The sequence below is a fragment of the Centruroides vittatus genome, unplaced genomic scaffold (assembly GCF_030686945.1).
Source record: "Centruroides vittatus isolate TY-2023 unplaced genomic scaffold, ASM3068694v2 contig_3060, whole genome shotgun sequence".
Lineage (NCBI taxonomy): Eukaryota > Metazoa > Arthropoda > Arachnida > Scorpiones > Buthidae > Centruroides > Centruroides vittatus.
The window spans coordinates 271,702-288,518 of NW_027121964.1; the positions used below are offsets into that span (position 1 = coordinate 271,702).

At 27.7% G+C, this 16,817-nt stretch overlaps 1 protein-coding gene across 6 annotated transcripts in view; it reads right to left on the bottom strand.

Annotated features, from left to right (window-relative positions):
* The window catches only part of LRP1 (LDL receptor protein 1), a 271,088-nt gene that overhangs the window by 117,884 nt on the left and 136,387 nt on the right, over window positions 1-16,817 (bottom strand). For all 6 annotated transcript variants that reach the window (XM_067267543.1, XM_067267545.1, XM_067267547.1 and 3 more), the window contains exons 39-43: window positions 14,955-15,089; window positions 11,967-12,092; window positions 9,328-9,457; window positions 4,929-5,207; window positions 783-901 (exon numbers count right to left, since the gene is read on the bottom strand). In XM_067267543.1, coding sequence (XP_067123644.1) covers window positions 783-901; window positions 4,929-5,207; window positions 9,328-9,457; window positions 11,967-12,092; window positions 14,955-15,089 — 789 coding nt within the window. The remainder of the gene's footprint in view (window positions 1-782; window positions 902-4,928; window positions 5,208-9,327; window positions 9,458-11,966; window positions 12,093-14,954; window positions 15,090-16,817) is intronic.

Consider the following 16,817-nt stretch of genomic DNA (forward strand, 5'->3'; position numbering starts at 1 on the left):
ATTTGAATTAAGTAGTTTAATTGGAAACTGTTAAAAATGAAAGAGCAAGACCCCTAAAGTATTTTTCATGTCTGTATGATTTTTGTTGCCAATAAACCTTTTTTTAACTTTATAGATGATATTAATGTTGATTCATAAACTCCATAAGGTTTAGATACACGGACACTTGGCAATGTTTATCAAAAAATTTTATTTCAGTCACATCCGTGTATCTAAACCTTATGGAGTTTATGAATCAACAAAAATTACCGGCACGGTTTCAAAATACGTCTAGATGTTATCAATGTTAGCCCTTCTAAAAATGCCTGACATTTCTTCCACCTTTCTCAGATTATGATAATTCTCATACAAAGTTTTTGGGAGTCAAAGATAAACAAGAGTCTTTACTTGAACTTGATAATACCTCCACAAGGTCACTTTTCCTACTTGGTGGGGAAACTTTTCGCTATGATTTTTATAAGAATCTCGAATATAAATTAATATACAACACAGAGACAATGTTATTCACTTTTTACATTAAAAATTACTTTTGCCTACTTTATTTTAAGCTTCTTCAGTTACAAGATATTTAAACAGAACAATCAGGACAAGTTTCAAGAACATTCTAGAGCTATTTAATTTAATCTTTAAAATACAATTTTTGAAAAGTATTGGAAAATGCTCTTTTTTAAATAATTTAAAAAATAAAATAAAATAAATAATAACTAAAATATAAAATCTTAATAATAACTTGTTTGTTTAAATAAATATATAAAATCTTAATTCAAAATTACATTTGTTACCTTTCATTTTTCTTTTATGAAATATCTGTATATCTTTTAAGGAATCACCAAGATTCTTCCTCATGACAATTGTACTATTGGTATCATTTTTATTCATTCTCAATATAGATCCTTGCATTCTATGAAAACAAAACAATATTGTATACATTTTACTTAATAAATTATATGACTTATCTGCTATACTGAATGAATTTTGTACTTGTTTAAACTACAAGATTCACTCAACAAACTATACAAACTATGTATGTTTTCAGTTTTGGCCAAATCTTCTCACAATAGAAGCTATTTGTTGCCTATCAGAGATATGATGTATAAAAAAGCTACATTCTCTATTGGAAATATTATATATATATATATATATATATATACATATAGTTAAAATACTACAGGGTATCACCATTCTAGAGTAAATATCACTTATGTGTTTCATTTCAGGTTAAGAATGCATACATTTGAGTAGGTACGAGGGCTGTTCGGAAAGTTCGCGGCCTCAAATAGAACAACAAACAAAATAATGTTAAAACTTCTTTTATTTTTCAATGTAGTCTCCTTTGTTAGCAATAGACTTATTCCAGCAATGTTCTAGCTTTTTTATGTCATCACAATAGGTCAATTTGTCAAAGTGTGCAAAATACTCGTTCACTTCAGAGATGACTTCATCATTTGAGTGGAATCTCTTTCCAGCCAAGAAATTTTTTTGGTTTGGAAAAAGGTGGAAGTCACTGGGGGCCAAATCAGGTGAGTACAGTGGATGTGGAACTAATTGGAAGCGAAGTTCGTTTATCTTTTGTTCGGTAATTCTGGCGGAATATGCAGGTGCATTATCGTGGTGGAACAGAACCTTTTTCTTCTTCAGGTGTGACCTCTTTTCTTTGATTTCTTTCTTCAGTTTTTCCGAAAGTTCACAGTAACAGACAGCATTGATGGTCTTTCCTCTTTCTAGGTAGTCAATAAAGATGATGCCTTTAGCATCCTAAAAAAACCGAGGCCATCACTTTCCCCACTGATGGAACTGTCTTTGCCTTCTTTGGTGGTGGCAAACTGTGGTGTTTCCATTGCTTCGACTGTTTTTTTTGTTTCAGGAGTGTAGTAGTGGATCCACGTTTCGTCAGTAGTCATAAACCGACGCAAGAAATCCTGTGGGTTTATCTGGTAAAAGTCCAAACACTCCTTTGACATCAAATTGCAAACACGTTTTTGCTCGGCAGTCAGCAGATGCGGCACCCATCTTACTGAGACCTTCGTCATACCCAAATTTTCAGTTAGGATGTGGTGCACTCGGTCGACAGAGATGCCTGTTGTCTCAGCTATCTCACGCATTTTCAAACTGCGATCTGCTAACACCAAATCATGGACTTTGTCAATATTTTCTTCAGTGACAGCAATTGACGGCTGTCCGCTGCGAGGGTCATCTTCCACTCTCTCTCTGCCAGATTTAAAAAGGACTGTCCATTTTTTCACAGTGGTGTATGAAGGAGCAGACTCTCCCAAAACTTCATCCATGTCAGCTTTGATTTGAGATGGGGTCAACCCTTTTTTCGTCAGGTATTTTATGACTCACGAGTCTCAGTCTTCTCCATTTTTAACGAAGCCTGTGCACACTGACTATCTGCTAAGCTGTTGTGGCAAAACTTTACGATAAATCAAGCGGAAATTGGTATTGTATCTTTAGCAAAGATGGCCGAATTATCCCCATCAAAAATTAAATTGATCGCAGCGCTGCATATAGGCAAGGCCGCAAACTTTCCGAACAGCCTCGTATGTAAGAAAACTATCTAAAAGACTTGAGAAAATCAATTTATAATAAATTGATTTTTTCTTTTTATCTAAATACATATCATCTACTTGTATGTCTTTAACTGCTGGGAAATATTCTTCACATACAAACCAACACAAAAAAAGCAGTCCTTTTTTCTAGTATAAAGAAGAACTGTTTATTATTCATGTTTGTACAATTGCATCTTCATGTAAACTGTCAGACTGTTCAAATTTCAATTCAACCGTATACATACCGTAACTGTACAGTTGCAGTAAAAATGTATGTCCCATCAATTAAAATCAATTATTTTAAGCTATTTTGTCATTGTCTTTAGTAAAAATAATAATTTTTTAAAGAAAAACTTAATGATTTTTCTTATCATTTGATAAATCTTCTTAACACAGTGTATTTCATTCTGCAATATACTTTAGTTAATTTTAAACTCAGCCATAACATTTTCTTGGATATAAGTGAATTGAAACTCAAAAATTATATCTTGAATACAGATTGACGAAATTCACTAAATAAATCTGTGGTGCATTATAGTGTGATAAGTATTTTTTTTATTACAAGTTATTTGAATATACCAATTTTGCTGAATAGTGTACAGTTGAACCTATCTCAAATCTCACAAAAACGAAAAAAAAATTTGAGATAAGTTTTGAGATATACAGATTCCTGTACAGTTAACAGTAATAGGTTTAATTGGAGGTATAATATTTTATTAATGCAATAACAAGTACTGTACAGTACACCTGTATTAGGTATAAATAAAACATTTTTGACATACCTTAACAGAAAAAGTTGGTCAATAGTTTCTGATGTCTTTCTTTCTTCAACCAATAAGATGCAAGCCAAACTCGTAGCCAATCAGAGAAAAGCAGCGTTAATTGCAACTATATACTATATGCAAGAGATGTTTCTCAACTACAATTTGCTATCAAAATGTAGTTGCAGTGCTTTCAATTTGTAATTGACGCTTCAGTCCATAATTTAAGATATAGAGGTTTTGAGAGAAAATTATTTGAGATAAACATGGAAAATATATTGAATTTAAGCTGAAAATGCAAGAGAAAAAATATATTTTGAGATAAAGAGGTTTCTGAGATAAACACATTTGAATATACAGTTGAACCTGTCTATCCCATTTTCAAACATTGAAAAAATTGGATAAGTTAAGTTCTTACTGTTGCCACAACGTATCTTAATATCTTAATCTTGAAAGATCTTAATCTTACGTATCTTATCTTATCTTAATGTATCTTAATCTTAAAAGTTTATATTTCAACAGAGCAAATTATTAAGAGACAACACATTTTTTATGAAAAAAATGTTGTAATAAAATTAATTTTATAGTTTGATAAAGCTTGCATAATTTTAAGTGAAAATCATTTTTTCCATTTCTTCTCCCATTATTTTTTGACAGATTATAGCAACAATTGAATTTATAAATAATTTTTTAAGTTTCACTTCACTTACAATATGTTCAAGAAAATAAATTATTTCCAATGTTCCAATATTTCCAACCTACTTTAAAATTGACAAACTATTTTTTCTCCCATTATTTCTGTTGAGTTTCAGCTAGTATCTAATGTAATAAAACTAAATTGGTCTCAACTCTGACAAAATGTTTGAGTGTAAACAGTTTTCTGACAGAAAAATGGAAGAGTACATTTGAAAAGGAATGTTAAATACATTACCATAAAAATTTTGAGTCTCAGTAAAGTTAATTAGTTTAAGCCCTATGAGATGACAAGTCATAGAATACTACATCATCTGTTGAATAATTAAAAATAAGCAGACAGTTCTTGAATCAAAGTTTTTTTAATAAACTTTTCTATATTATTTTAAATTGCAACATTTTCTTTTGTCTTATCATAAATTAATTTTTATAAATATTTTTATAGTTTTTGTACGTAAGTATTAATAACTTTTATATAAAATTTTAGTATTGTTTATATGGAAGGCATTACAAAGCAACACAAAATGTCAAAGTTGGACTGCCAAATATATAAACAGAATATTAAATTTAAAAATAAATTGGTGGACTATCACTGGTGTGTTAAAACGACAGATAAGAAATGGAAGCAAAAAGGTTTTCTTTGTATATATTTAATATTTTTATATTTATTAAATTATTATTACATTTTATTAATAAAATTTGTTAAATAAAAATTTAACAATTATTAAAAAACCTATCAATTCTAACTTTCTGTATCAAACTGATACAATTCTCCAATTCAATTCTCCCTTAACAGGGAGCATATATTTGTAAATATTGAAATATTGATAATGAGCAATATCATTAAAACCTCATAAAATAAGTAACGATAAATATCCATGCATGCAATTTATTTTAAATTACAAATAATATATCATTTACTTACGAATCAATCCAATACATGTATTCTCCATGAATTGTCAAAGACAGTGGACTTGTCAATGAATCACCTTTTACCACAACTTTTCTGTGAGTTCCATCCAAATCGGACTGTTCAATGACATTCATTTGTGTATCACACCAATATAATTTATCTAAATCATAGTCTATTGCCAGGTCATTAACCATTTGAATGGATGATGAAATTATCACTTTTCGATCAGAGCCATCTAATCTAGCTCTTTCAATTTTTGGTAAAATTCCCCAATCACTCCAGAAAAGAAATCTGTTTAAATATAAAAATATTAAAAAATTGAAAATTATTATATTGAGATATTTTATTATTATACATGATTTCAGTATTATATATTTCAATTTCAAGTTCTCAATATTATATTGGGTTGTTCGGAAAGTAATTTCGTTTTTTTATTACTAGAGGAATTAGACTTATTTTTATCAGCCAATTTTATTTTAAACCACATTTTCATTATACACTTCGACAGCTGACATTTTAAGGCTTATTTGTAAAAAATTTTGTTTGATTCTGTACAATTGTTTTTTTTTCGGTGACCCATCAAATATGGAAAATCGAAAGCATCATTTTCGGCATATTTTGCTTTTTTATAACTAAAAAATCAAAATGCTGTTCAAACAAGAAAAAACTTGTGGTACATGTTTGGAGAAGATGTGTTGAGAGAAAGACGGTGCCAAAACTGGTTTACAAAATTGCATTCTGGCAATTTTAATATCAAAGATACACTACATTCTGGATGGCCACTTGAAGCCAATGAAAACAAAATAAAGGTATCGATTGAAGCAATATGCCGTATAACAGCATGTGAAATCACTAAGAGATTAAATCTGTTAAATTGAACCGTTTATTATTACTTAAAACGAATTGGTTTCATTTCAAAGCTCGATATATGGGTTCCACATGTTATTAACGAGAGATGCTCTCTATGGTTGGATTTTAAAGAAATTTTTTTTGGAGCTTTTACTAGACAATTTAACAATTGATTTGAAAGTGTACTGCCATCGAGTAAACAAATTGAGTAATATCATCAAACAGAAAAGGCCAGAATTGATCAACAAACAAAGTGTAGTGTTTTACCATGATAATGCCAAATTTCACACAAGTTTGGTAACTCGTCAGAAACTGTTATAGCTTAGATGGGATGTGTTATCACACCAACCATATTCGCCAGATCGGGCACACTCAGATTACTACTTGTTCCGGTCTATACAAATTTTTTTTTAACTGTAAGACATTTACTTGAAATGACAATGTCAAAAATCACTTGGATCAGTTTTTTGTATACAACGATCAAAACATTTGTTTAAAAATTCAAAGCATGAGTAGGCCGAAAACATTAGTTCTTTCAATAAAACTATCTCAGCAACAAGTAAAGGTGTTGTGTTGTGAATTAGACTAATTATTTGCTGAGCAAGTATCTGCTTTAACGATCAAAACTTTTATAAATGTGAAATCATGCTACCACCAGAAACAATGACAACAGGTATTTGACCAAAATGGTCAATATATAATTCAATAAAATATTTATTTATTATAAGAATATTGCGTTTATTTTTCTATGGAAAAAACGAAATTACTTTCCGAACAACCCAATATTTTGAGAATTAAACAATAAAAAAATAAACGATATACAGATTTTGTGCTTTCTACTTATTCTAAAATAATGTTGTAACATTATTTTAAAGTAATAAACTCAGTTACTACTAATTAATTAATAATCATTTACTTGTAAGAGTCAATATATTTATGGATATGAAATACAGATACTTATAACATTTGTATGTAAATGCATAACATTCATATATACTTTATCTATTCAAGTTGAAAAAGCAATATGTCATATTCTATAAATATATATAAATATTTTTATATGAAATGACAAATAAGTTAGATTAACTACTCCAGTAGAGTTTCTGTAATCCAACATATATCAGACCAGTGGGTGTCAGATTACTGTATTTTTGGATGTATGCAGTGGTGATATTCAGCGGGTTCGCACAGGTTCGGCCGAACCCGTTGTTAAAATTTTCAGTTTTCCGAACCTTGTTAAACACATGGAACATTTCTCAGTGGTTTTGTTTTTTTTTTTAAATATATTAAAATATATGTATTATACTCTGTAATACTACTAAACTAGAGCCTTATACCCCATTCGCACTGAGCATTTCAATCTAGATTGTGAGCAAGGTCGAAGACTATGTCTTGGTGCGATCTCTCCCGACCGTTTCAATCTTGACCGAAACAAGGTTTAATCACGATTGATTCAAGAAAGTTCTTGAGACTAGATCCAGTCATAAGAGAGATCCCACAATCCCACGCGTGCGAGATAATACAAGATGGCTGTGGAACACGTGTCGGGCTATGGACAGCGAAATAAAAAGGATATTGTATTTTGAGAGATGATGACATCTGTCTATTATCAACAGTGCCATTCGAAGTGAAAAATTTCTCTGCCTAAAAGAAAAAAGAAGAGAAAAAAAAAGTTGACAGCACTAATATACTACTAATATACTATTGTTACCTGGTCTTTGCCCAGGGCTTCTTACATTCCAAATACGCCACTGATTATTAGATATATCGCAAGAAAAGGTATTGTATTTATTTCTAGCCAAAACTTCCATTTCGTTTGTCAGTGATTGTCAGGGAAAAATTTTCTGCTAGCGAACCCTTTGTTAACTATTTCGAATATCACCACTGGATGTATGTATGTATATACTGTACAGTAACAAAAATGCACTTGATTCACAGATAAGTTTATTGTACTAATCACTATGTATTGTTTTGCTGATTACACTTGCTATAAACAATTATTGACTGATATTATACATGTACAGTACATCAGCCTCTCTCTGTCTCATACATCAACAAGAAGTAACACGAAAATTTTCTGTGTTGCCTGCAGAATGTCAGATTACTGGACATTTTTCACTGGGAAGAAATAGACTATCAACACTTTATTGTATTTTATTATCATTGTTTTATTATTGAATATTTTATTTTATTATGGATTATTTTAAACATGAAAAAAGGTAAAAATTTTCTTCTGTCAAACAGGTCATATATATTTTTTATATAAATTCTTATACACAGCTCTATTAACTATTCAAATAAAAATTCCTGCTTAGAAAATAGTATCCTTGAAATGTTTTTATTTAAAAATAAATGTTCTTTTAAATGGAAAGATAAATATTTATTTATGTTATATAAAAATTTAAATTATTTCTTCCTTTGTATCATCATTATGCCTCAAATATATCAGACTCTGTTATTAACTTCCCATCTGTTCTAATACCAATTAGTCCCTATTCCATTTCAAACTCTTAAATTTTTCCTAATAAGTATCTCGAAATTTCTTCAACCTACCTTTACTTCTTTTAAACACTATATTAAAATTCAATTATATCTCTTAATTCTATCTCAATTCTCCTCATAATATAACCATATAAATTAAAATTAATGGCCCTTAAGCATGCACAATACTGCTATTTCTGAATCTTCACAAGGAAAACCAATAATAATAATTAAAAATGCAAAATAAAAAAAAAATTGTTTAAGTTAAAAACTAAAAATCAGGAGAATAATTTGATTGAAACTGAGAAGGAAGGATAACAGTACGAAAAGGGGAAAATCTAGAGGAAGAAAGAACAAAACAAGAGAGCGTATGATTGAAACAGAGATACAACAAAATAACTAATTCAAAAACAAGAATATCAAGAAATGAAAATCAATTTCATAATATACTGTTTGATTTCTAATAATTTTAATATTTTTATGTTATCAATAAAGTGTCATAGTAAGAAAATATTTTTTTTCAATTTGCATGAAACGTACAAGGTTCAATAAAACAAAAAGTTTTTTCCGCTTAGTCTGAAAATTAGTAAAATATACATTTTTCTTTTTTTAATGTTTGAGTAATTTTTTACAAGATGTAAAATTACCTAGACTTACAAATTTAAGATTTGACTCTTAATTTTAAAACAAACAAATCATTTTAATTCTCAGATTTTACAGTTTATGGTAAATTATATAAATAAATCACTTACACTACCTCTATTCGAACTACTTCTGACTGTCAATGCTCATTCAATGTTATCCCACATAAACATATTAGTTTATCTTTTTAACATAAAACATAAAAGCTAATGAGAAAAATATTTACACAAAAATTAGAATGAGAATTGAAGAGAATTTCAATTTTGAATATCATTCATTTTATCAAGTCTTTTAATTAACACTCCAAATTTAAAATGATACTAAAAGAAAACAAAACAATCATAATTTTACATATATTTTATCAAACTTTATAATAAATGTAATATAGTATTTAAGAAATAATTTTACTTTTACGAATAAATAAATAACTTCTATTTACCCTTGGAATGGATGTACTACTATTGCTTTTGGTTTATCCATGTTCCCAGAAATAACAACAAATCTATTACTTCCATTCAAATGTGCAACTTCTATTATATCATAAGAAGGATCAATCCAATACATATTTCCTAATAAAAAGTAAAAAATTCTAGTGTTAGAATTTTCAGTTACATATTTTCAATTTCAATAATTTGAACTATTTAAATTTACGTTATAAATTAACAAATATCTTCATACAAAATTCTTTAATAATATAAAACAATTTTATGTGTTTATAATGAAATAATTTAATTTTTAATTCCTGAATGGGGAGAATCATGTTATTAATAAAATAATTTTTTCTAACTAAATGTTCTCAAATAAGGTTTAAATATTTCAATTATAAACATTCATTTCATTTTTCAATTTATCATATTTCTTCTTCTTTTACAGAAGATTTAATTTTATAAATGCCAAAACCTTGCTCCAAGCCATATTCTTTCTAAACACTCTCAAAAGCTGGAACAGTTGATTAAAAACACTTCACATCTCTTGTACTTACTCCAGCACATAAAATTTAATGAATGCACAAATGTTTTCAGCCACTTAAAGGAGCCTTCATCAGTTGAGAGAGCCATTTTTGTACATCAAACAAGATACAGAATATTAAATAATTTGTATCTTGTTTGATGTACAAAAATGAACCTTGATAAAAATTTCAAATTATTATACTAAATTTTAAACGTTTTTTTTTTCTATTAAATTCTAGAATATTTTGTTTTAATAATTAATCCCATAAAAATTAAACTCGGTAAACCGTGGATCTGACAATAGGTTCCTTAAAACTGTGGCATTAAGCAAAATGTCATACAGGAAAATTAATTTTACTGCAAGCTAACTGATATAAACAAAATATAATTCAATAAATATTATTCTAATTGGATCATGCTTGCAATCTCAGTATTTATTTCCCACCCGATATAATCAATTTTACTGCTTATAAATAAAATTTAATAATAATAATTTAAGTACAGCGAAACCTCGCTTAACGAGCACAATTCATTCCAAAATCTTACTCGTAATATGAAACACTCATTAAGCGAAATAATTTTTCCCATATAAATTAATGTAAATTACAATAATGCGTTAAATGACAAAAAAACAACACTCAAATATTTTTTGTATAACATTTATTCAAAAAAACATTATACAATGTACATTGTTAAGGAGCGTGAATCATCATCATCTTTTCTACTAGTGTGGAATGAACCAACCTGAAATGGAATTCGATTTGCAGAAAACAAAATCAAAATTTAATTTGGAATTGGTCATTAAATTTAATACGAGATGAAAGCACAACTGCCTATGTCTAGTCAAATTATTTAATTTCTAACATTTAATTATAGCCTTTACATAGCTCAAGAATTTGGCATATCATTTGGCATGTTTATTATATAATGGGCTATGGTTGTTGATGTTTATATATATATATATATATATCTGAACACAAGTTTGGAAAAATGTGTGATCACAAGCAACACTAAGATGCTAGCAGAATGAGTGCTAAACACAGACTGATGGAGCATGCACACAATCAGGGACTTCCCCTCTCCTCGTCACTCATTAATTGAGTCATTTTTTACAATTTGTTTTGCTTGTTATGAGAGGTGCTCATTAAGTGAGGTTCCACTGTACTTACAAATGTACTTTTATCTTTCCTCAATGACATTACAACGAAATGACATTAGGTGAGGACTTGTTGTACATTGTATAAAATATATAAAAAATGATTAAATAAATTTAGTTTCTATAATATAATATTGAATTACAAAGACAAATTAATATAAAATTTATAGTTAGTTCTTTTTATTATGCTTTTTATTAATCAATATTTGTTGACTATTAATGACAACTGATAGTCATGAACTATGTATAATTTCTTTAATTTTATTTAATAAAATGTTGGTAACACCAATAACTATTTCAATATAAAAAATGTTTTCCTACTTTCCATTATTACTCTTCAAAATGCTAAAATAACAAACAATATATTAATTTAAACCTCAAAGAACTATTTCTGTATTTTTTGAATACATGATACATTTGTGTTTTAATATCACATTAGTACAAAAACTTTTTAGATATTTGAATTAGCAGAGTACAAATTTCATTTGAATTCACAATATGTTGAACTATCAATGCACATAAATGAAGTCAAAACAAGTTGAAAATGCAACAAAATTCACTCACATGAAGACAACGACAACTATATCATCATTTGCTCTTTCACAGTTGTCAAACCAGTAAGTATTTTTGAATCAAAATCAAGATACCATCAACTCTCAGACATATTCTGATTTCAGAGATTTAGAATATATTTATCTACATACCTTTAAGAGAAGAGAAACAATGAATATGCTTATTAAACAGAATTAACTAATTTCTATTCATTTTAGTATTTAACGTCGTCCGAATAATTATCACGAAAACAACTAAGCAATTGAATAAGCATGATTCGTTACTGTAGGCTGTATCTAGGTTCGACTCTTAATTAATTTAATTATTAAAATTTTAAAAATAAGTAAAATAATATTTATTTTTAATTTATTTATAATAAAACAATTTATTCAATTTAAAAAGAAATTAGTACAAACATACCTGCTAACCAATCAATAGCTATTCCTTCAATAGCATCTAGATCATGTATCACTACTTCTCTATTTGTCATGTCACGTTTAATTCTCGTAATTGAACCAGCATCACTATCAACCCAATATATAAAATCTATCAGTACAAAAGAAATAAAATAAAAAATTACTTTTACAAAATTATTTTAATTACTCTAAATAATCAAAAATATTAAAATATTACACTCTTGCTAATCCAACTGCACTAATCCAAACCAATTTTGTTCACTTTGTAGCTAAATTTTCTAACCGACCATAACAAGGAAAGTATGGATTAATATTTAATCTGCAACATCTGTTTTTCATTAAAAACAGCAAATTTGTAAAATTTATATGTACCAAATACACTATAAGAACTTTTTAAATATATATACATATGCGCGTTTGCTGTAGTCCTTTTTAAGTTCCTATATATTTTATATCCACTAACCTTGTTAATTCAATAATTAGTTCAGATTAGTGAGAGTGCACTATATTAAAGTAAACAATAAATTAGCAAACTTTCATTTTATGAAATTATTTCAGTATTTCTTTCAAAATTCAAACATTAACTATAATGCTTTCTAATCTTCAATTCATTTTCAGGAGTTAAACACATTAAATTTTGTTAATTTAAAAAATTAAACTTTTACTTCATTTGAAAAATTTAAATTTAAAAATACCATCTAACAAAATTCAATCATAATAATTTTGCATTTTCTGCTTCAAATTTCATTAAAGATATTATTTTTAACATATTGAAAGTTTAAATCTTTAATTTATTGGAGTTTATGATTATGTTTCTGAAAATGAGTTGAAAACTGCATCTTTTAGCTCCAATAAAGTATATAAGTTTTGTTCATTAATTTCCTTTTTTAGTATCATTTTTTCTGTTATACATATTTGTTTGAACTGTAATGTTTTTTCTCTGATTACAAAATTCATTAAAACTTTACATATTTATATAAAATAATGTAGCAAAATTGTTATTTTAAAAATAAATATAAATATATAATTATCTGTCAAATTTTAAATGTGTAAGCATTGTTTTCTATTTTCTCTACTTTTTTTTTTTCATTAATGTCTAAATAGCAGCATTTGAAATTTTTCAATATGTAAGAATTAATTCTAAATAATCACTATTCACTGTTATAAGAATATAAATATGTAATAACCCGATTTTCAATTAAGACCAAACAATCTGCTGAATTATATTACGCTGTAATATGGCTATTATTTTATAATTAAATCTCACATAATTTTGTCTAGATCTCTTGATAAATTAATTTTTAATATTTAATTTAGAAAGTTCTCGAAGAAACAGTAAAGAATTGGCTCAGAGCAGGACTAGAACCCACCAATACCACATATTGTGCAGAAGCATTGCCAGTTATGCTACTCGATCTTCATCTGATATTTGCCTCCAGAACTATTAATAATTTAGATATAACCCTCCTGGTTACTCACGGTGCCAACTGGTGATGAATTAAGCATCCACATAATAGGCCCTCCATTGCAATCAGTCGTCTAAAGCTTTACCCCAGTACAATTTATATATATATATATATATCCAATAATCTGATTTTCAATTAAGGCCAATGCCTACCTCTAGGCAATATTACTTAAAATTTAATTATTAAATAGTAGTCATATATTAGCCCAACATAATCCAGTAGATCATTGGTCACTATCGTAGGTATTTTCATCTGTTCCTTTGATAATTAACAGATGAAATATTTATTTAATTTTCTACTAGAGCATAATTTTTTAATAATTCATATATAAAAAATGTTATCTATTAAATGGAAAACATTTTCTTTAATAAACTTTATATAGTAACATACATAGTTTTAATTTATATCCATCGTCAAGAATACTTAGAGTCATAGTCATTTATAATACATTATAAAGATATTCTACATTGTATGATAATAAGAAAATAAGAAAAATTTTATTGCTATAAAACTAAAAAATTTTAGTATATATATATATATATATACTAAAATTTATTTGACAAGATATATATATATATATATATATACATAAAACGTAACAAATTAATGTTGAGTAACATAAAAAACACCAATAGGGTGTTGAATTTAAAAGTATTCCTAGAAAACAACAGTAACTGAGAGATTCTTTTTTACTACAGAATTTGAAATAACTGCTTTTTGGGATCTGTAAAGTATTACAGAAACCAATACAGAATCCAAATTACCCAGTCCAAAGTATTGAACAACAATGCTTCTTCTGTTTTTTAAATTTGTAGAATAGTTCGAGTATGAATATTTCATCTTCTGTTAAGAATTATTAAATTTTATTATTTTAATAGAGAAATTTATTAAAAGGTTGTCTTATATTTGTAATATGTGAAAGAAATGAAGTTCTTAAAATTTAAAATAAATATTGATAATAAAAATAAACAGAACATATAAAAATAAAATAAAATACGAAAGTTAATTTAATATTGTAATAAATTATTTTTATAAGTCAGAAAGAAAGGAACCATTATTACATTTGGAAGAAATGAGAAAAGATGTAGAAATAGTTTGGGTTGAAGCTAAGATTACAGAAGAATTAAGGAAGAAAATTAATATGCAGAATGTCTTGGATCTATGAAACAGCTTTAAAGAAGACTAGTAAGCATTTGGGAAGTCTCCCAACAGTATAGAAATGGCTGTTGAATAATAATAATAAAAAAATAGGAATAGGAGTCGATAATGATATGGGCACAGATCTTTACTAATTCGGGTGGTGCCATTAGTTTTTAGATTTTAAAAAATTTTATATGAAAATATGTTGATTATTGTTCATAAAAACACAATTACGTAATCAAAATATTTTTTAAACTTAAAAGCATTCCAGAATTAGTATTTGTTTCAGATTTTACTCCAATAAAGAAATTTTTGTACATTGTAATGTGGAATGTTATTGAACTACATAAAATTTCAGATTTGAAAGAAACAGTTATTTAACTTACCATCATAAAAATCAATGGCAGTGGCCATCAATACTTTTGAAATAGGTGCAAGTACATTTTCATTTGTATCATTTGGATCAAGTGATATTCCTTTCACTACCCAATTAAGTGAAATCATCAAAAATAATTCTGTTCCTGTGAAAGATAAAAGAGAAATAATAAATAAGTTAAATATGAAAATATAATCTACTTTCAATAATATGTAAAATTTCATTTTATTGATACTGTAACTTTTATTTTCATGCATATTTAAAATATACTTGTATTTAAATATGACAAAACAGAAAAGTCAATCAGAAATAAAACAATAGACATAAACTAATAATTCCAGTTGAAAACAAACAGCATATAGCAAATTGCTTTAAAAAATATTATTATATGGGTTGCCCAAATGAAAGTGAGATTTTTGTATTAGCGTCATTGTTTCAATACCCAGAGCTTTGTGTTTGTGCCAGTAGATGGCATTGTATATCAGGAAGCAAGCTGTTATTATCAGAAAGTGTTAGTGTGCTGTTTGCATGTGCCAAAGACAATCATGACAGATTTTTCAACCATACACTGCACTTCATTACACAAACTGACAATAGTCACTTACACCTATAGAGTGTAAGTGACCCAGTATCTTGTCAAATAAAGTTATTCTATAGCATGACAATGAATGCCTGCATGTGGCAACAGTATGCCAGAATTTGCTGAAGTGTTTCTGTTGAAAGGTCTTTGACCATCCTCTCCTACAACCCCAATCGGTTGTCCTGTAACTACCACATCTTCGGGCCACTGAAACGAGCTCTTAAGTCCTGCTGGTTTGCTAATTATGCTAGAAGTCCAAGACACTGTTGAAGATTGGTTCCACAGCCAAACAAATATTCTTCACTCAGGGTATCCAAAATCTAGTGACATGTTGAAACACTTGCTTGAACCAACAAGGTGACTATGTATAGTGGATATATAGCCCATGTGTCATTACTTCCTGTATGTTCACATATTCCAACCAATATACTATTGCAGAAAAAAAACCAAAAGTCTCACTTTCATTTTATTGACCCTTATACATAATAAAAAAACAATAATATGACAAAAAACAGATAACATTTCGAATGATCCTAATTCTAATCAAAATCATAAAAAAACTAAAAATAGATACCATCATCATTAAGCCTTAAGATTAATTATAATGTTAATTTCAAATGCTGTTATCATAATAATTTCAAAATATCAATTCTACAAGAACATATCATCTCAAAGAACATTCTTTTAGAAAACAAACTGTGATTATATTAAATTTCTATCTTTTGCTTGCCTATACCTAATTGGGTATACTAGACTTGCTTCATTGAGAAGTATCTGTATACCATTTTCTGTTGCAAATGTTGCTAATGCTGTGGTGGAACACCATTTTGGATAGAATAACAGTGCTCTTTGCCATGTTAAGAGATCAAGCCATTGCTCCGATTAGGAACTGGAACAATATGAAACATTGGAGAAACTTGAAATTTACAAAGCCATTTTTCAGAACATTACAATAAATTACAGAGATGTCAAGACATTCTCTAAAGAATAGAGGTCTGTCTTTAAAGTATGTCTATAATTTTAAGTCTTATCTTTAAAAGCTATCTGATTACATCATTGTTGATGTCTGCACTTTCCACCGATAAAATAATTATTCCATTTTTGTTAAAAGATATGTTTGAATTTTCATATATATGTTGAACTGCTATTTTAACCTGATGATGATAATTTAAAAATCATTGAAACTGTTTGTTTTTCTTATTATTTAGTAAATTGCTGGATATTACTAGTATTGTTTCATTATTTATACTTAATTAAATCCAATTTTTCAAGTGTTGAATATTTATCATAACA